Source organism: Thunnus maccoyii, chromosome 21, assembly GCF_910596095.1.
Source record: "Thunnus maccoyii chromosome 21, fThuMac1.1, whole genome shotgun sequence".
Classification (NCBI taxonomy): domain Eukaryota; kingdom Metazoa; phylum Chordata; class Actinopteri; order Scombriformes; family Scombridae; genus Thunnus; species Thunnus maccoyii.
The window spans coordinates 19,794,842-19,815,525 of NC_056553.1; the positions used below are offsets into that span (position 1 = coordinate 19,794,842).

At 36.8% G+C, this 20,684-nt stretch overlaps 3 protein-coding genes and 1 long non-coding RNA gene across 4 annotated transcripts; 1 reads left to right on the plus strand and 3 right to left on the minus strand.

Annotated features, from left to right (window-relative positions):
• Positions 1 to 78: 78 nt before the first annotated feature.
• dph2 (diphthamide biosynthesis 2) lies at positions 79 to 4,207 on the minus strand. The gene is made up of 7 exons (XM_042399023.1): positions 4,100 to 4,207; positions 3,538 to 3,714; positions 3,048 to 3,160; positions 2,639 to 2,859; positions 1,731 to 2,420; positions 587 to 766; positions 79 to 351 (listed from the first exon to the last, which is right to left on the minus strand). The coding sequence occupies exons 2-7, from the start codon at positions 3,685 to 3,687 to the stop codon at positions 221 to 223; spliced, it is 1,485 nt and encodes a 494-aa protein (XP_042254957.1). The 5' UTR covers positions 3,688 to 3,714; positions 4,100 to 4,207; the 3' UTR covers positions 79 to 220.
• Positions 4,208 to 5,237: 1,030 nt separating this feature from the next.
• On the minus strand, positions 5,238 to 11,757 carry mcur1 (mitochondrial calcium uniporter regulator 1). The gene is made up of 9 exons (XM_042399363.1): positions 11,429 to 11,757; positions 9,068 to 9,184; positions 8,860 to 8,963; positions 7,976 to 8,077; positions 7,509 to 7,550; positions 7,146 to 7,217; positions 6,652 to 6,705; positions 6,321 to 6,435; positions 5,238 to 5,870 (listed from the first exon to the last, which is right to left on the minus strand). Exons 1-9 carry the CDS (start codon positions 11,679 to 11,681, stop codon positions 5,815 to 5,817), a joined length of 915 nt encoding a protein of 304 aa, XP_042255297.1. The 5' UTR covers positions 11,682 to 11,757; the 3' UTR covers positions 5,238 to 5,814.
• A 167-nt stretch (positions 11,758 to 11,924) lies between these two features.
• On the plus strand, positions 11,925 to 13,846 carry LOC121888081. The gene is made up of 3 exons (XR_006093130.1): positions 11,925 to 12,009; positions 13,233 to 13,344; positions 13,519 to 13,846. It is a non-coding gene; the product is annotated as an uncharacterized LOC121888081 (long non-coding RNA).
• Positions 13,847 to 15,249: 1,403 nt separating this feature from the next.
• On the minus strand, positions 15,250 to 20,497 carry LOC121888275 (regulator of G protein signaling 9 binding protein). The gene is made up of 3 exons (XM_042399713.1): positions 20,072 to 20,497; positions 18,036 to 18,342; positions 15,250 to 16,345 (listed from the first exon to the last, which is right to left on the minus strand). Exons 1-3 carry the CDS (start codon positions 20,165 to 20,167, stop codon positions 15,969 to 15,971), a joined length of 780 nt encoding a protein of 259 aa, XP_042255647.1. The 5' UTR covers positions 20,168 to 20,497; the 3' UTR covers positions 15,250 to 15,968.
• Positions 20,498 to 20,684: the final 187 nt, after the last annotated feature.

A 20,684-nucleotide genomic window follows, 5' to 3' on the forward strand; every position in this document is an offset into this window, starting at 1 on the left:
AAGTTGTAACTTTTGGACAAAATCATAGGTCACATACTGTGAGTAATGCCATAATAAAAAAAATAGGGATATCTGGTATGGATTTTTTTGAAAACATTTAATAATTTCTTACAGTTTACAGTAATTACAAGCAATATACATTTAATACCTGTTAACTGCAGGCAGCTTTGATTAAATAATCTGTCGGAGACCTTGTGGATTACTGGAGATTACTGGTCAATTATCGTGATGATGTTCCCTCCTCTTCATAGGCAATAGCTATGCCTCTCCTGCCCTCTACTGCCTTCACCACAGGTGTCTCTCCCAACTTCTGCTCTAAGCCTTGCCAGCTACGACCCGCCAGAAAAGATGCTGAAAGAGAAAGCAAAAAATATGTAGTGCAATACAAGACATTTTCAAAGTTGTACTTCTGTGTATTTGTGCAAGTTTATCATACAAAATGTTTTTTTTTTTGTTGTTTTGAGACACATTCACAAAGTGTACAATTACTGTATGTGTACAAAACACAACAATAAACATATCGAATGCTTGGAAAATAAAGCAAACAATGTCTTATATGCTGCAGAAGTGTTTGACTGTCCCATACCGGCTGAGTTGGTGGCTACAGTCAGCGTCTGGTTCCTGAGGACCAGTGAAGAGCTTGATGAGGACTCTGTAGGCTCACTGTTCAATAGATGGTGGCTTCGCAGAGCTCCTGTGATTAAAGACACATCAGTCTCGTCGCATTCCTCCAGCTGATCAGCCAAAGGCACATGACTCTTTCCACCTGGAGAAAGTTTGAGATAAAAAAAAAAAATAATTAGATGCAGTAAAAAGACTTCAATAACCTTCATTAGGCAACTGACGATAAATAAATGATTAAGATACAAAACTGTGTTCATATTAGGGACTGTATGAAAATTATTGAGGGGAAAACAGGGGTTGAACCTTACATTTCACTGTTTAAAAAAAGCTAGGCCCTTCCTATTATTATTATTATTAGAACTTGTCTTTGGACCCTCCTCTTGACCTAGAAAAAAGCAACACCTTTCCCCTAATATCTTAAATTATAGTACTGAGTTGGTGCAACTCATTTCACCATTACTAATTAAAAGAGGAAAAACAAAGAATTTAAGGTGGTGTAATCTAATTTAAAACATATAACATACATACATAACACATATTAATGGAATAATATTCACATTGGCTACCAATGCACATATTAGAAGTGGAATTAGAAATTGACCAAATTATGGCAAACATAACAGAATTATTGAATGGATAAAGACTAAATAAAAAGTTAAAACTTGAATTTAAATATTGGCCTTTATATGACATAACATTCAGGCTCTATATAAGATTTAAAGATCCACATGTATTTTTCTCAAAACTGACAAATTTGTCTTTTAGCTACTTGGCTGTGATGAGAAAAGTAAAGCCCTGAAACAGACAGACTGTTGTCCTCTGCATGCGGCAAAGCACTTCTTTATGACTGACTGCGCACACTAAAACCATTATTTACAATCTTTTTTTTTTTTTTACTTTTTCAAATCCTGCAAGGGACAGTTGAAATATAAATTTGACTTGAGAAAAATGACCCAAAAATGTTACATTTCACCCCCTTCAGAAAAAGTAAAATTTGTGACATCCCTCTCTTCTCTCCCTAACAATTTACATACAATCCCTTAACATAAAAAAAAAAATCAAGAGTTGATTCAGGGATTTCTTATGTAAATAAAACCAAATCAAACCTGGCAGGAGATGTCGAAAGTCTGTGATGTATTCCTCTGACCACTCCCTGTTCTTGTTGCAGGCCACCTCCATCTCAAAAGGTGTCACTATAGGTCTGTAAAACTCACTTGAGTCCAACAGTGAGTTTTCAGGACATGCTATTAACACAAAAATGTCAATTTCAAGAAAGTTTGCAAGTTTGGCCACGTTGAGCTTCCCCATGGCAAACATATAGCTCTTCTTGCCAGCTCTGTGGATGGTCTCCTTCAACTGCTGGATTATGGAGAGGTAGTCCGCCACCCCCAGGGTGCCAACGAGGATGCCGACTACATTGGCATCTTTGGCTCTTTCTATAGCATAATATCGCTTCATCAGTGCACGGTTGACACTTGGTGACTCAGTCCTGCCGGTCATTGTTATGGGGTCAAAGGAACAAAATGAGCAGCGATTCCAAGTCATCATGAAGTTTCTCAAGGTTGCTCCTTCTTGGCCGACATAGAACATACTGTAATCCGTTATGCTCAAACCACTTTTCAGGAAAAGCTGCCTTCCAAACAGACAAAGAACCTGGTTGTTGTCTTCCTCTGACAGACCGGCGTCCTTGTGTTTTCTTTTAATCTGGTTGTGACTGAAACACTGCTCCCCTTCCACAACAAGTTCTGAAGAGACAAGGTTTGGATACTCTGGCGACAGGAGTGTCAGAAGATCATCTGAGAAAAAAAAAATGTATTCAGTTACTGACAGGAAATCTTTATCGAGCCAAGATGTTAAGTAGTTGGATTTCAATACTTTCTGTCTTAACTGAGGATAAAAGACAAGTAATGATTTGAAAGTTGACTGGATAATAATACATGAACATCCATCTAATATAACGACATAATTATATATTTCATACATTAGGTAAAAGAGGGAAGGGGGGATAGCTAACCGATAGCATGAGCATAGTTGACATCATAGAGGATGATGATGTGACTCTGTGTGTCAGGATAGAGTTCTTTGAAGGCGGAGGTGCACTTCTCCAGGTCCACTGGTCTTTGCTCAAAGACGTACATCAATGGCAACCTTTTAGACACGCTGAGGCAAGAAGTGCCATAGTGCACAATGCAGTCAGCTCCAACATGTTCTGCAGCTACTTCATCCACACAGCAACTGCCCAGGAGAAGATAAATGTACACAAATATAACAACACATTCATTAAACAAAGGAGCACCCAAACCACAAAAAGCATTTAACTTACATTCTGTTTTGTAATAGCCTTGAACTGGCCAATGCTTGTGCTACTACTATTAATACAGGTAAATCTTTTCTCAGATAACATTTTTTCTCAGGTGTGTTACCTGCCATAGGATGTATCTCCCAAAATGAACAGCTTGGCATTACTGTTTCTCTCAATTTCGGCTGCTATGGCAATTGAATCCACCAGCAGGTCATCAGGAAACTGCAGAGCAACCTGTGAACATGAACAAGCTCTGTTGAGACTTTCAAATCTAGGCTGAAAACACATATTTTCACTGTATATGGCCACTCCTAATTTCACTGGCTGGGAACTCAAATCACTGACTGTTTTCCTCTTCGATAAGTAGTTACCCCAACTTTATATATATATGATCTGTATTTTTAAATTCCTAACCTCAACCATGTTGTTCTAATAACATTTTTAACTGTGTATGTCTCTGTGTGGGTGCGTGTGTGTATATTTATACATGTGAAGACCTGTGGGTTTTTTTTGTTGTTGTTGCTGTTAATTCACTTATAAAATGTACAGAGACTCGTTGGTGACTGAAATGTGTACATGAGTAAGAAATAAAAATGAAGCCCCTAACTTACCTTTTGGAATTGATGCTGACTGATGAAGTCGCAGGTCTTCTTAATGTGATACAACTCGTCAAGTCTTTCCAGAGGAGCATTTGTCTTCACTGTGACATCTACCACACGCTGAATTACATTCTCCGAGTTGCTACTGAACGCATCAGCCATCACTGCGTAGTGAACATTCAACTGTTCCTACAAAGAATAAAACAAACGACACATCAGCGTGCACAACTGCTGACAATATAGCAGATATTCTTAACTTTTATTCTGCCAGCGAATAAACTAAAATCAAGTATATATTTACTCAAACAAGTCGGAGCACTGGCAACATTCTTACATTCAAGATTAGACGAATCAAGTGTAATAACGTAGCCCACCACCTGCCTATATTATCAGTTGGAAATTATATTAACCTATTTTAAAACTGCACACACGATGGAAACTGTTTAATCCGCTAACTTCAAGTTAGCCGCTAACGTTAGCCACTAGCCACTTCCTTTCAACATGTATCATTACACATTATCATTTACAGCTAATGACGTCTTGTACTTGCAATACCACATTTATATAAACTTACAGTTCAGTGTCATGTGAGTCCTTATTGACTGGTAGATATTTCTTTGACAGCTACACACGTGTTGACAGTAGTTACACCACACAGTAGTTAACACTTCCGGTCCAAAGGTTTTCGGAGGAAATGACGTAATTATATCTTATTTGCTGTTTATTTTTACAATTATTCAACTCATTGCTACTCATGTCATGTTTTGTGGTATGTTTTTCATGACTTTGTCAATCAATTTGTTCCTACTGACTTCATATCATTGTTTTCCGTTTCAGTTTTTATTAGTGCCTTTTAAAAATACCAATGTGTTGAGGTTCTGTGGGACGTCATTCAAAACACCTAATTCCGCCTGTGCAGTTTTAATAGATGGATCTATTTATTAAGTTCATGTTTGCCATGGGTCCTAATTTAAAGTATCACACACCATCAAGGGGGTAGCATGGATGGACATCTTTATAAATCCATGGGGGGTAGGGGCACACCATCACTCATTTTGAAGGCTTTGTGGAAAGATTGTACTTGGGATAAAAACTGCAATTTGTAATAAAGAAAAGTATATATTTTCGTTTTACACAATATGCAAATTAACTTTAACTTTCCTAACATAATAATAATCTGTTTTTTTCATATGACATTAATTACATAACTAATAATGTTTTGAGAAGAAATGAGTCAACATTTTGCTATGATGGTTGTTTCTTACAGTAGTTTATTTTACCAGGCACCCCATTTTAGTGCACAAACCTGCAAATAATGTACCCAAAATAAGAAGGTTACTGTTCTTCAACCCTTTTGATCACAGTCATAACCCTGGTCTCATTTAAACCGTAAAGCTTTAAATTTTGCAACCAAAAAGTCAGAATGAGTATAAGTGGTCCTGAAAATGATGCCAACAAGGGCTGAAATGTCCCACTGGAGGGACAGTGTCGCTTAACAGGTTAATGTACATTTCATTATAAGACCACAATATACATGCTTTACATTCTGTTATTTATCATTATCAAAACACACCTGAACCCAGAGGAGAAACAAGACTCATAATGTAGAGCAGACTAAAAGCATAATTATATGACCATGTTAGTTTCCCACAACAGCACCATTAAAATGCATCCCTCCATATATCCATCCACTGTAACAGATGCTTCAATAGTTACCACAAAATTTATATTTATTCACAATTAACTTTATTCTAATAAGATCAATCCAAGATGTCAGTTATTCAAACATTTCTGAAATCACAAATTAGAGAGATAAAAGTTACATATCTGTGATAATATAGTGAAGTGGTTGAGAGTCACACAAATTCCTCCTGAGTTTCAGTTCCAATCTACAACTTCATATATACATATACAGCATACTGTATTCACATAACATTAAAAATATAATCATTTCAACTTCAAACTGCATTAGATAGTAACATAAGTGGTTGGTATTTAACTGTCTGCAAACCATTTCTGGAATAAGGAGTTTCTTCAGGAGACAGTGCATTAAAACTGGACCAAAGCTTTCACTGTAACAGGTACGTTTATCAAACGTGTTCCACTTCTGAGTTTATAATTCATTCATAAAATTACACCGGTAAACACAAACTCATACTGATCAATAACATGTAACAAAATGAGGTCAGAGGTGAAAGAGATTTGGCCTCTGAATGTCTTAGGATTCAGAGGATGCATTGAAAGTTCAAAGAGTCACCACAGGTAATATGAAAGTCACAATCCTAGTGTTCACATCCAAATACGATAGAAACCCAACACCACAGTGAGACAGGTGAACACTGAACCTAAAAGAGAAAAAAAACACAGGCAATCATTAATCTACTTATTTCAGTAAGTCACAGTTAAATACTCTTATTAACATCATATTTATTCTGCTACTTCTGTAGTTTGTCCTATAAATGCAGCTGAAACTTTGAAATGTTCATAGTAAATAATAAAATTACTGATGGATGGATTCCATTTAGCTGCTTCAGTTTCAGGCTCCTGGTATTGTGCATGCTGGCTCACTGTCACACTGTCATAGCTAACTGGGACACTTGCATTGAACAGCCTGTGTTATTTATAACAATATGACAAGTCAAAATGTCTGTTTTAATATGATGTTAACATGGAGCCATAAAAACGGACTAGACAGGGAATTTTTAACGGTTGTCCTCATGTGAACTTCTATACTAGACTGCTTATTGGTCTGTGATCAAAGGACATAACAACAATGCACTGGTGCCATGTCCTACCTGCAAGATATTTTATAGTGTCCAGTTTATGAGACTCTAACATGGTTTTCAAACCCGCCACTTCAGTGTCTATCTTCATGTTGGTCTGAGTCAAATGGCGATCTTGCTCTGCAGTCTGTAAAAAAGGCAATTAGACACAGACATTAAAGATAGTCCACATGTTTTTGGGGCTTCTGTGTGTGATTTAACAAAGTAATAATGAATGAAAGGAACAGTATACTGTGTAGTATTACTAGTATCACTGTGTGATTGTATATTATGTAGATTAGCATGAAATAAAAAATCGATGTGATACAGTGGGATCATGTAGGTGTACTACACATATACAAACCATTTCCATTATCTCCGTTCGTGCTTCTAGAAGCTTCTTCTCATGCTCTGCACTCTGAAAATATAAATATTTAATTTAGAAGAGGAATACAGGGAGTGGATTTCGGGACATCACCTGTCAGGTTCACATTTTACTTTTTTCTTGAGTCCCATCTGTCAATTTAACAGTATATTTGAAACACCACTGGTTTGATTTTTGATATTTGAAAATACAATGGAATTAAGGGATCAAGATTTCATCTTCCCTTCGATTCAGCATGTATGTAATTATCAAGGCAAACTGGATTATAATGGTTTACTAACTGACAGCTGTAATAATTCAGTGGACGACACAGTGCTGGTGTGTCTTAGAGGTAGGCCATGTCATAAATGGTAGAGTTTGAAAACATCACGTGGCGACAACAGTCATCTGTCATTTTAAGCAAACTGAATTCAAGATCAATTGAAAATTAAAAGTGAAGTCAACTCCAAACACTATTTAATTTGTCCACTTACCAATTCTTTTACACGGCTTTTCTCCAAATTCATGTCCATAATAGTGTCTGCGCGCACTTTACTCAATACATCCTGCAAGATGACAATGGAAACACACAAAGGAAAGTCATAACATAAGTACCGGTTGATAATAAAGCAATAACAATAATAATAATAATAACAATAATGAACATCTTGGATGAAAAAAGGTGAAAAACGCTTCTAAAGGAAAACTTCAACCATAAATAAATATATTTCCAGTTAAAGTTAGATTAATTATTATTGTTATTATTCTAAATAAATAGCTCCATGACTGCTTTCTTATGAATATGGCTCAACAACTTGCCAATAAAGTGACAATAATAAATCTAAATAGTCACTTACTGCCAGTTGGACCTTCAGCTGCAATAACTGGATCTTGAGTTTCTGGGAGAAATGTTAACATATTGAAAATGTTAAACGATGCCATGTGAATGACAGACAGAAGCACTAACACAAACAAAGCAAGAAAATAATGTCCACTTACCTGGGTTTACCTCACAGCTTGGTACAGTTCTAGCTATCCACTTCCAGGACTGATTTTTATAAATCTAAAATTGTATGAATTGTGCATTTAGGATTTTAATTTAGATTTGACCATCTGATGGTCAAAACCTATATTATATTTAGCCAAAACTTCAATTGAACATTAACTTCAACATATTCTTTGTATGACTTGCAAGTGGATGATGCAAGTGTATGTAGTTTTGTTAAAAGTTTGTGAATTCTGAGACCAATACAGTCGTAAGAACAATATAAGAACAATGAGCTCAGATGCAACGATTATCTTTAAGCCTGACAAATACACTTACCTCATTCTCTGCCAGTAAAGTAGAAAATTCACTCTTCTCAAGGATTATCATGTCCTTCTTTACAGCTGCTATTTGAGACATCACACGCTGCAACATAATCTCCTGCCAAAATCACACATCACATATGACATTTAAAAAGACAGAGCAGGTACTATAATGCAAATTATCCACTTGGAATAATAAAAACAGGGAGGAGAGTTCACACAGTCTGAAACCTTTTTGCAATAAAAGTGGGAACTGTAACACTGTTTAAATACTGAGCTACACTCATTTTGCACAATATCTCATTTCTATCAGGTGACTCCACAGAAATGAGAGATCAGTAAAATTATTTTCATACTCCAGATTCCTCAAACATTCCTGCTGTTCCTGTTTTATGTTGCCACATCACTTATCTCATTTTTAATTATTTTATTATTATCATTATTTGGTTATTTTGTGCACTACTATTGACACACACAAAATAGATTCAATGTTTTCAAGGAAGTTAATAGTGAGTTTTTTGATCAAAAAATACAGAAAATAGATTAAATAAGATTAGATAAAATTTATTTTTTTAATTGTATCCAAATTCAAGGTTACCCAGGTGAAATGTATTGCTTTTACCTTTTTACATAAATGAAAAAATATCAGTTGAAGCCATTTATTCACAATTCTAACAACAGCCTTGATGAAGTAAATACTGAATCACTGCTTAAATCTGAATTCATTTCATGAAAAATGCAGGTGTTTCTACTGATTTGTACTTTGACATAACCAAACACATGTTCAACTACTAAATTGATCGTCATATGATAAATGTGCTGCAAGGATAAAGACAGTGATACTGCTTCAATAACATTTATAGTAGTAGTACTATGTGTAGTAAATGTCCAATGACTCACCTGCTGCACTTTGGTTACCATGTCGCTGTAGATAGCATCCATGTTAGAGTTTGTCATCCTCACCAGTACCTGAACCATCACCTCAGCTTGCTGAGTAGTGAAGCCTGTTCATGGAAAAAATAGTAATTGTTATTTTTAATGAGGAAAATCAATTAACAAATCAGAGTAATACAGTGAAAACATCTTAAATAACAGAAGTAGACCGAACCATTTTCCTCTAGGAGTCGAACCACCGCGTGTGTATCAAAAAACAGCTTCCGGCCTTCAGACTGTGGTACATCCGCTTTCAAATCATACTGGAGGGCTCTGATGGAAGTACTCAACTCTGAAATCAATGTGAAGAAGATGTGAGTGATTATACCTTTTGATAAGCTTTTCAGACACCAAGTAATGTAAATAGCAACATGTATGCATATATTAATGGCCCCCAGCAGACAAAAATATTTGCAAATAATGTTTGTAACTGCAGATATTTCTGCTTTCTCACAGACTTTACACACAACAGTACTTGATTATTTCATAATTTATATACTGCATTCATATCTTAATAGATTATATATTTACTCAAAGGGTAGTTGTGTTCTTTTATATTTTGGAGAATCAGATTTACTTAAATAAATAATGTATAACCCATACCTCATATTTGGTATTTTATATAAGTTGAATGTATTAGTGATACAATGTTTAAGTCATGGAATTAAGGTTCATACTAATTTATTTAAGCAAAAACTCACTTAATTGACTCATATGTGAAAGAATTGTTGGCTTGTAACTCCATGGCTGTTTTATGTTGCTTCTTTTCTATCTTTTATCTTTTGTTTTAATATACTATTTCCTAAGTGTCTGCTTTTCTTGCTGCAACAAATCAAAATCCCAACATGATTAATTTATTTACTTTGTGTTAATAAAGCTTCTGAGCACTTCAAAAGGAAAAAGAATCCCCAGCGAACTTCTATTCACCCTAATTTCATAAATCTCCTTCATGTAAAAATTTAAAAATAAAAATAAGTTTTATGAACTGTTCATATTTTAAAACACAACAGCACTCTGTAGTGACACCTGGAAAAATGGGCGGCCCTGTGGTTTATTATGTAAATACTGTGTGTGATCTGGGCAAAGATTTCTACTGAAAACATTGTGGATTTAGCATCAGGGTAATATATAATATCTAACACTGAGTTGGTTATGACCATAAAACCAAGACTGGAGAGTTGTTTCAGCAGTTGAAATGTATGTTACTCCAAATGCTTGAATATAAAGCTTAACCAGAGAAACACAAACGCATCATTGTGAACACAAACATAATTATATTCTCTATATTGAAATGAATAATCAAGATGTAGACTAGATTTACACTGGACTAAAGAATATCACACAATGAAAAAAATACTTTATATATTAAAAGTTAATTTGTTTCCTCTTTTCATTACACATTCCAATTTAAACATTTAATTTTGCAATTAAAATTTAAGCTTTTCAATTTTCAATTCTTATTTTCCATTTTCTCTTAAAATTTTTCGATTTCCCTTTTAATTTTAACAATTGCTTCAATTGTTCTCCAGGTTCAAATTCAAGTTCTTTATTGTTACATCTCATTACACGAGTATAAGACAGTAAAAATCTTAGGTTTTTCTTCTCCTTGACAATGCAGTAAGGGAAAAAAGATACTTTAAATAGTAAAAGTAATAGATGAGATGAGTGTGTGTATCCTCCATGTGGGGATTCAATGTGTAGTACTCAATGTGAATGAGCATTATTGAATCAATTCAAATATTGATCTGGGAGGACTGAGTGTGTGTCCATGTGACTGTGTTACAATCTCTAGATCAGTGGTTCTCAAACTTTTTCACATCAAGGACCCCTAAACTGACACAAATTAGACCACGGACCCCCATTTGATAAAAGTTTTGCCTTTAGATATTTTATTACAGAAAGTATGAAACCCATGACCAAAACAGTCATACATTCTGTCATTGTGTTTCTTATGAATGGGATTATAGTTTAAATAAATTATTCCCCTTTTTGCTGGGGACCCCCTGGAGCCCCCCCATGGACCCCTGCGGGTCCCGGACCCCACTTTGAGAACAAATGCTCTAGATTAGCCCTGATCAGTGTTTGGGACCATTTAAATGAACATGCTTAGTTCGCTTGTGGCTCATTTGTGCATTTAGGTCATTAAGGTCATTGAAAAAGTGCCATTTATTATACTCACTGTACCTATATTGAGATATGATGCAGCCAAAACTGCATGCATGAAAAAGTGACCTCAGCAGAGGACTTGTCTGTAGACATTCATAAAGGACATAATAATAACGACCTCCGTGAAAACCGTCAGTGGCAGTTTATGGTAACTTCAACTGAAACTGAAAGTGTCGTTTGAGGTATTTTGAACGACACTTTCATACTTTGAAGTATTTTTCTTGCGGGTGTCTAAAGAAAAAAAAGTAGTGTCTCTTATGTACTGCATGACTGTATTACAGCTCATTTGTCGGTTGACAGGCAGTAGTTAGGAGCCATATTTACATCATTAGTTCAGTTAACATGGGTGTAACCAGAAGGACCTTGTTACCTCTGATAGACATGTGTGTCCCAGCAGAAAGATGCATCGTTCTCGGTCCAGGAGCTCGTCTCCATCTCCACGGCAGCTTCTCCAAGTTGCAACAGGGTGCAGTGATGACACAGGAGCAGACAGCTGTCAAACTGCTCGGCGGCGCTGCCACCAAACTACTAACTCTGTATGGATTGTGAGTAGGGTCATAACACTTTTCTGCGTGGTTAAAGACAACAACTTTGAGTCGCGAATGACATTGTCTCAGCACCATATTGTGCTCCCCTGCTATAAATGTTGCCAAGACTGTACTACTTCCGTCTCCGTATTCTATCCAGGCTACACTGTAACTTTTCACCTAGTCTCTTAAAGGGCCAGTGTACATGACAGCAGGCATACGTCACTTCCCTGACGTCAGAACGATCAAGCCCCCTTTTGGATGAAAACAAGAAGTGCAAATGGGGAAAAAAAACTATTGCAACGTGCCTAAAGGCTGGACCCAAAAGAGCAAAGGACAGTAAAAGAAGAGATCTGTGGCTTCAAGCAGAGAGGATGAAAATGGTAAACTGTGGGATACATCTGTGGCAAATACTTCATCACAGGTTAGTTAATTATTGTAAAGTCAACAGTTATAATATTAAAAGTAGTGAATGTTGATGCTGCATTGAAAGGGCAGCACATAGAACATACTGAAGGAAATCCCAATTTAATGTTAGCCTGTAACAGCTAGCTCACTGGAACTGGCTGCAGCAAGCTGGCTTTTCCCCTGGTTTGTTGAAACATAGCTACCAAGTAAAATGGCTTCACCTGTCTGTTCCCTGAAGTGATTATATGTCATGATTATCATTATAATACAAATAACCTCTGCCCAGATGAAGTTGTGACCTGACATGCTGTGGTAAGCACATTGTCTTCTGGTTGCTGGTTGCTTATTGCTGAGAATGTTTATTGAAGTTACTTGATCAAGGAGAACTGTAAACAGCGAACATCCAAGTTGGTGTAACTGGCATGCTGTCCCTTCCCGTTCTGCCCTCTGACAGTCTGAGTGTTAGTCTTTAACCCAAGCAGATTGGCCTACGATATGAAAAATCAGTCTTATCGGTTCACTAGTTTCTATTTGGCTTCACATTCCACCGATCTTTGTTGCCTAGAAGGGTCCTCTCTGGCCTTGGCCTACCATGGCAGTGCTGATATACTCTTTATCAGAGAGGTTTCTGCTTTCACCAAAACATCACAGACAACTGACGTCTTGAGGAGAGATTAAGAATTACAGCGTGACCTCAAGATGTCGTCTTGACCCAATGTCACTCCAACATGTAACCCCTAAAGATGGAAAATTCCATAACACTCTCAACCCTGTTAATTTTGCTATATTCTTCATTACTGCGGCTCATTATCTGCTGTACATTTAAACATACGCTAGTTCTGCTCATGCACTCATAGCTCCTTCCTTTTTTTAGTGACTTTCTTGCTAATCCCACAGTTGTTTACATGCTATTCAGATCTTCTACTTACTTAATGACGTCAATCGTTGATCGGCCATGACATAACAATTGTTTGCCTGATTGGCCATAGGATTTGGGCTCCTAATAGCTAAAAAGCAGTACGGTTATCTTGTTTTATGCCATTAAATTGGCAAAGACCTCAGAATTTGCATTTAACGTCAGTCAAATTAGAGGGACTGTTTTCACCCAAAAAGGGGCGGGGGCATGACACAAGGGCAAAGTACCCGGATGTGCTGCTCTCATCTATTTAATGGCATCTAGCAGTGAGGTTGCAGTTTGCAACCAGCTGAATACACCTTTCCTCCCCCTCCCTTTCCAAGTATGTAGGAGAACCTACGATGGCCACAAAACTCCAAAAACGTGAAAGGCCCCCTCATGAACTAGTGCTTGGTTTGCCTGTTCTGGGCTACTGTAGAAAGAGCTCATTTTAAGGTAATGAAAACACAATGATTGTTAGATTAATTTGATTACACACTGATTAAAGCACACTTAAGAATATTATAATCCATTTCTGCCAAGTCTGTTGCATTAGATGCCACTAAATTCTACACACTGTGCCTTTAAATTGCATCCATGTTTCCCTCCCTTTTTTTCCTTGCATCTTAGTACCTCCCACTGAAGATACAAGGAGAGACGCAAGTAAAACTTGCAAGAAGACAGGAAACAAGGAAATGTATTCAGAGAAATAAGATGTCCTTTCCTCTGAAGAGTCATGTGTTGCAGTTTCTGATGACAGCAGCAGCTGATCACAGCTGGATCACAGCTGGATCAGCTGTGATCAGCTGGATCAGCTGTCAGTCGGCTTGAACAGTTGGAGCAACTTCTGGAGTTTGTATCTGCACATATGTTGACTGTGTTGATAGTTATCACTGCCAGCAGCTGTTTTCTCTCTGCAGCCTGTAACCTGTTTAACAAACACCTGCACATGAATAAAAACCTGCATTCTGTATTTATACTGTGTACTGTGTCCTGCTCAGACACATGAACCATTTCTACTGGCAGAAGCGTTTATATTATTTATTCATTATTTGCATCTGTATTTATTGATATTCTGATTGTGAATTCATTATTTAATAACCCAGAATATGTTAACGGTGTCATTTTAACACTGGGAATGACTTATTGGCTAAATGTTTCAGGGAAAATGGAAATGATGTAACTCATATCAAACCTGATGCTCAGCCTCATATGTGACTGAATGGATATGATGAAAACTGATGTCAAATATAAATGTGTTTAAAATGTGGTTTTTGCTGACAGACAGACTCTCCCTGAATTTTTTAATTTCACTGATAATAAAAGTTAACAGGGGAAATAACAGATCATGAAAAGAAAAATCTTTCTAATAAATGAAGAAGGTTGTTTATGGATCAGTCCTACAGTTAACACAGATTTTTAACTAGATGATGAATCAGAAAACAAATAAAATATAAAATTTAGGAGTGATACACTCAAGTTCAATCTGTAATCTGTCTTCACTCAGTGGTGTTGAGATGTATCAGATCAGACTGATCAACTGCGGTGTCCAATCAATAACTGATATCCAATTAGGGGGCGTGTCAGCCAGTAAAAGACTTCAAGAAGGCTGCTCTTGTGTATCCTCGCTCCTCAGAGCAGAAAGAAGAGCTTTGGGACGGCCTGCAAGATGGCGGACCAGAATGACTTCCTGTTCAAGTGAGGAATGAGGAAATGATCTTGATCTAGATTTTGTTCTGAGCTGACAGGCGGAGAAAGTCATACCTCTCAAAATAAAGCTCAAGTGTTTTTGGCTGAATGAGGGGGAGATATCTTTTGGTTGTTATTATTTGGTTGAACTGACCCTTTTGATGATAGTAATAATAATGATTTAGCCTATTCATTTTTAACTTAGTACACCTGTAATGTCTATCTGTTCTGAGTCACTCACCCAGAAAAAGGTGCCATCCAAATATTCTTACTAAATTAGGGATGAGCAAAAACAACCTGAATTTGCATTTTTTATCACAAGTATTAAATCTATAATACATGGATTATTTGAGGGAGTTTGAATAATCTTATCCACTCTTAATCACAAAATTTTAGGTTGAATTGCATTATGACCACCTGGTAATGTTATATAATGTATATCTTTAACTTTTTAGAGGTTACTTTTAAGGCATGATAAAGTTTGACTCACAGTACAACATCTCACATAACAAGCCTTGCAGACATTCACAGATTTGTTGTATTTGTCCGTTTTGAAAATCAAATAAAAAATGGTAGAATGAGACGTTTAATGCCATTTGAATTCTTTACATTTTCTATTGCTTTGGATAAACTGATTTGGTTCATTACCAAGATGCTAATAAATAAAAAAGGGAAAACAACACAGTGTCATATCAAAGTTGATACTTTTATAATGCATAACTATACATCGTAAGTTCTCTACAGCACAGATTATATACACAATAAGTAACACTGAATCAAAAAAAAAAGTTTCAGTCATTGGAAGTGAATATTCTGCTTAATACAGTATATTAGCTACAAAGCATCAGCACCTATATCTTCTCCATGGCAAAAAAGGAATACAAGTGTCTTTCTGACAGCTTTTTTTTTTTCTTTTTTCTTTTAAATCAGACATTGTTCCTTTCATGTATCACAAACTATTTAGGAGAATGCACTATACAGGAGCAAGGGGAACATAGAAACTATCTTTTTACAATTGTTGTGTAGGTAAAATCACCTGGCTATATTGTAATGATTGTGTTTTAAATAATCAGTTCTAACTGGCAACTGTGTATTTTTATTGTCACTTTTTTAAACAAAGGTAGTTTAGAATATATGGCAGCTTTGGATTCACTGCAATAAATGGCAAATTGGCTTGCATCCAGATTTATGTCAGTGTATATTAGACAAAGTATCTTATGCACTAGTAGATAAATTAGCAGCTATTACAACATTTTGCCTGTTTTGAGAGAGAATGTAAAGACAAAGCTATTTGCAAAGCTTGCCGTTTTCTTTACATTTTCTGTTACTGAGCATCTTTGCTGAGGTTTTACTGAAAAAATAATAATAAGTTGAGTGTATTAAGGTTTTGCTCATGAGAAAAAGAAAACACAGACAGATAAAGTGGCTGCCACTAAAACAACAGCACATAGCAATAAGAGCACAAAGATGAGACTGCGCTGGCATAGAGGCTGATGTCCCGGCTGCTCTTCGTCAATAGAGAGCAGAGCCAGAGAGGCGCTGTCGGTGGTGCTGACTGGGTCGGCGTACTGCGGCCCGTGGGGCTCCACCATCCAGCGCAATACGTTGACTTTCTTCTCCATATCTTCGATCATGTGGTCAATTTGGCTGATCTCCTGCTCCATGGTGTTGCGTTCCTGGCTTTCTAGGCCATCGGGGAGGGCTGGAGTCTCAGCCTCGTTCAGGTCTGGCAGACTGAGCGCCCGAGCCGCTACTTCACTGCCTCCTCCTGTATTGCCAAAATTTAAATTAGGCGTTTAAGTCTGAAAAATACTAAACAGTGTCTTAACTGTTTCTAAGGATGCCAAATATAGATTCATTAATAGCTGCATAAAGTCATCTTAATACAGTTGCTTCTTTTTATGGGCAAAAACTGAACCCAGAGAAACAACATTTTTAGGGTGTAGCTGAAAAATTTTAACCAAAAACCAAACATTCCTCTGCATTAATAAAGGACATGGCCTGTTAATGCTGCAGTATCTCCTGTGTTTATAGGGAGTGAGTGGATGAGTGGTACGTATTATACAGTATTCAGTATGATTTTGTATTTTAGTGGTGTGTAGAAATTAAAGAAGCATTATTTTTGTTCTGATGGCTGCAGCAGCAGTGGATAACATGACTGAATGTTATGTATCACTTTATCCACCAAGCTAAAGTGTAACTGTTGCAGCAGTTCAGAGACTTTTTAGAAATGAACCACATGCAGCTGCAAGACGAACTGACAAAGAGAGACAAACGCTGTTTTCTAGTCACAATTGTAGTAGTTTGAAAAAAAAAATGACAAGGAAACAGAAAATATTGATCTCACAAATAATGTAACCCATCTTTGTGACATACTGTATATGTCACCTAACTCTGACAAAGTCTGTTAATGTTGCCGGCTGTTTTTCAAAGAAAGTCTGCTCAGAAAGCACCCAAATGACAGTATGATGTCAGAATGTAATTTGCATGTCAGGCGGTTTACACATTCATATGGAATCAAAGAGGTTTATATCAGCTGCTTATAAAAGGTTTTTAAATTTTAAAAAAGGAGAGGTGGAGTCAATCTGTATTTTAAAAATGTACATGTCATTGACATACAACACATCCTGTTATTGATATATGACCAAATGTTAATTATTGAAGACTACAAACATCCCAAATCATCCAATAGGCTGGTAGATTTAATAATTTTGCATTTTGATTTTTTTTTCTTATAAAAGATAGATGATCACCCAGCAAGTCAATATTGTAACAAATGCACTACATTGACAACACTATACAGACACTGTAAGTGGTGCCACATGAAATGTGTGCAAACAAAGACGTGATGTTGTGCTCCCCCCAGGCTAATCAGTGTGCTATTATTCTTCAAATACTAGAGAACAGAGAGAGTGCAGAAATGAGGCAGCTTTTCCCACAATGCAAATCTTCATCAGTAGTCTAGATATACCATGTGAAGAAACAAATTAATGGATAGAGACAGATCTGAGGTAACACCAGCAATATTATTAGTGAAAATGTGATTTAAAATTGATACATTTCTATAGTATATAATAATAAAATATACTTCAACAAATGTTGACGTGTAATTCAGTTGCATTTGGTCAACAACTTGATAAATCATTGAAGGTTAGTCTATTTTTTTATGTAACTAAATCTTATGAACTTAATTTAATCATGTTGACAGAAGAACATTTAAATCACAATAAATGTTCCTCCTGAGATTATGCATCTCTGTCTATTTACTCTCAAGTTCAATCGTTGTATAATGACATGAACACGTGATCTTTGATTTTAATTCAAACAAGGGAATTTAACAAAAGGCCAAGGTTTCATTTTTGTTTTATGTGACTTAGCGGATGCGATTCCCTTGTCTTGTTAACCTCCTAAAAAACACAAGTTTGATATACAATACCATATGTAGGGCCACTGTTTACCTTGTAGGCCATTTTGCACCAAAGAAGCCGTGTCAGCCAAAGAGAAGATGTCAGCCATCTTGAAAACTTTACACATGTCAGCATGGAGGAGCTCCAGGCTGGAGGAGAAGGCCACCCAGAGGAGCTCCATCTCCTTACGCTGCTCCTCAGGGAGGCTCTTGTCCCGGAGATGTGAGGTCAGATGCTGACAGATGGCCACGGCCAACTTTTGGGCCTTTTCTCGTGTTTGTCGCAACTCATCCCGCAGCTGCAAGGTGTCTGTGCACCCGCCAACGCATGAAGCCAAATGCCGGTAACATGCCACCACCTGTATGAGGGCAAATAAATAACAAAGATTTAAATTTCCTAATTAATATTCAGGGCCGGGATTAGAAAATTATGATAGGAACCTGATACCTGGTAGTTGTTTGGACTGAATATGGCCCTCGAGTGTTAGGGATGTGTAAGGGAAGTGGCTACTGTATTTGTAAAGACTAATAAGGCTGCAGGTAGCTTGGCGCTGCTGTACTTCAACAACTCAGACCTTAATACTGTCTGATCCACAGGCTTTGGAGGCAAAAAATCTGTACTTTTCATCTATAACTTAAAAGGTAGAAACAGGAATGTTTGATTTGCAAATGTAAAAATCACCTGATCAAGTTAAAAGTATATACTAGACCATCCATCACCTGTCAGAAGAGGGATATCCGTACACCTATCAGCCCTCTGAAGAGCTATCTACTAGTGAACACATCAATTCTGTAAGTTATGTAAATGTAAATATGTATTTAAGCCAGTTTTCAATTAATTTGCATGTAATCAGTGCTCTGCAACAGAAATAAATACTATGAATTGTTTTGAGACTGCTAAGAAAAAAATAAGATTCATATCCATGACAATCCCCTAAAGCTGCTTAAAACAATAACTGGGATAAAATAGGACATTTCAGGTTCTATGATCTACAGTAAATGATATGGTGAAGGTATGTTAAAGTGTTTTATTAATAGTAGAGTAAGAGTTTAACCTTGGCGGATTAGTAGGTGTGGTTTCAATGAAAAATATTATAAATAATCAGCTTAACATCTCATTATCTATTTCTAGATAAGCCAAAAGAACCTTGCACACTCAGAGTGCACGCGGCCCATCTCCAAGGCAGAGATAGATGAGAGGAAGAACATAACATAGATACTATATTGTTGATATTATACTGTGTACTGTATGTACTCATTTATATAACTTCATCTCTATATTTGTACATAATTAAAATTTTGGATGTGTCTCCTCTTTTTATACTATTCCCCGTACTTCTACAATATATTTACTCATCTCAATTCCCCACTTTCACGCTATATATACACCCATCTCGATCATAACTGCACAATGACATATTAATTGTCATATTACACTGCTGCTATGAGGCTCAAATTCTTCTGGAGAATCAATAAAGTTAACATATGAACTGCATATCAGACTATTAAATATGGAGCAAAATGTGATTGTAGGTTACAATTTTTTTCTCCACAGTGCAAAGACTATACCATCCTATAAATTGCCTACATGCTGACCCATCTGTTTAAAATACGTGGTGTATTTGAGGTAAAACAAGTAAACACACGCCACTAAGGGGGGTAAAAAAAAAGTGCATGGCTGTGTTATTATCCATCACAGACACTAGAATGGTCACAGAGATGCAGTGGACCAAGAAATTCTTTTCAGTGAGAGTGCTTTTTTAGCCACAGGGAAGAAGATGCTTGGATGTCATGCGTATGTTTAGTCTGTGAAATATTAACACAGGAGTTAAAAAACAACACAGTGAAAATATGATTGCAAGTACAACAAACCTTTTGTTCTACTTTTCTTTACTTTCACTATTTTTTTTTTGCTTAAATATAGTGAAAGAGTGATGTGTAAAATACTTCTATCAACCTCATTTTTCTGAAATGTATTAGCTGGCAACTCGCAGCTTATTGCAATGTTAACAACTGTGATAATTCTAACAATACAGAAGATGTATACCACTGTATCCAGAGCATAAAACAACTGTTGGAACGGCTTACCTTTATCAAGGAATCCACCAGAGCTTTTCCATCAGCCAAAGCCTTGTCTGTGCCGACTGTGCAATCATCGCCCACTTTGTTATTTACAAGTGGCATGAGGATGATTTGTCCAGAGTCTCAGACTCTGCCACAGCAGGCAAGATTTTGGCCCAGCCGCCCTTCACTTCTCCGGCTGCCCCTGCTCCTCTTCTTCCCTTGGCAGATGCTTCATTCAATAGCTGAGGGTCGTCGTAGACTCAGTCCCAAGGCCGCATGATGCATTGCAATATTCCACTTCAATAACTGAGCTGCAATTGCAGGTGCTGAACATGTTTTAGAGGCTAAAAAAAACGTCCCACTATGAGCCAGAAGTGGGGAAGTCAAAGTAATGGGGAAAAAGTGTAATAAAGTGATGCAACTCTTAAGCAAGGTGCTAATCCTGTGATTGACCCCTTCGCACTGACGCAGCCTAAGACGAACAGCTAATCTCATTAACTATCACTGAGACCAGAGAGATATAAGAGCAGCTGGCTGTCTCTACCACAATGGTCCTTTCACTATCCGAGAGGAGGCTGCGCTGTTACCTCATGCGCACCACACTGGCTTCACCTCATTCTCTGAACTGTAAAGGTCA

Bases quoted from the DNA above. Each gene is read 5' to 3' on its own strand.
- LOC121888275 (XM_042399713.1), bottom strand. From the start codon at position 20,167: ATGCCACTTGTAAATAACAAAGTGGGCGATGATTGCACAGTCGGCACA. The intron at 18,343-20,071 runs GTAAGCCGTTCC...GCCCTCATACAG, and splicing joins TGGTGGATTCCTTGATAAAG to GTGGTGGCATGTTACCGGCA. The intron at 16,346-18,035 runs GTAAACAGTGGC...TTGGCAATACAG, and splicing joins GGTGCAAAATGGCCTACAAG to GAGGAGGCAGTGAAGTAGCG.
- mcur1 (XM_042399363.1), bottom strand. From the start codon at position 11,681: ATGGTGCTGAGACAATGTCATTCGCGACTCAAAGTTGTTGTCTTTAAC. The intron at 8,078-8,859 runs GTGAGTCATTGG...TGATTTTGGCAG, and splicing joins TGGTAACCAAAGTGCAGCAG to GAGATTATGTTGCAGCGTGT. The intron at 7,218-7,508 runs GTAAGTGACTAT...GTCATCTTGCAG, and splicing joins AGCTGAAGGTCCAACTGGCA to GATGTATTGAGTAAAGTGCG.
- dph2 (XM_042399023.1), bottom strand. From the start codon at position 3,687: ATGGCTGATGCGTTCAGTAGCAACTCGGAGAATGTAATTCAGCGTGTG. The intron at 767-1,730 runs GTTTGATTTGGT...AACTTTCTCCAG, and splicing joins CTTTCGACATCTCCTGCCAG to GTGGAAAGAGTCATGTGCCT. The intron at 352-586 runs GTATGGGACAGT...TTTCTCTTTCAG, and splicing joins TGTAGCCACCAACTCAGCCG to CATCTTTTCTGGCGGGTCGT.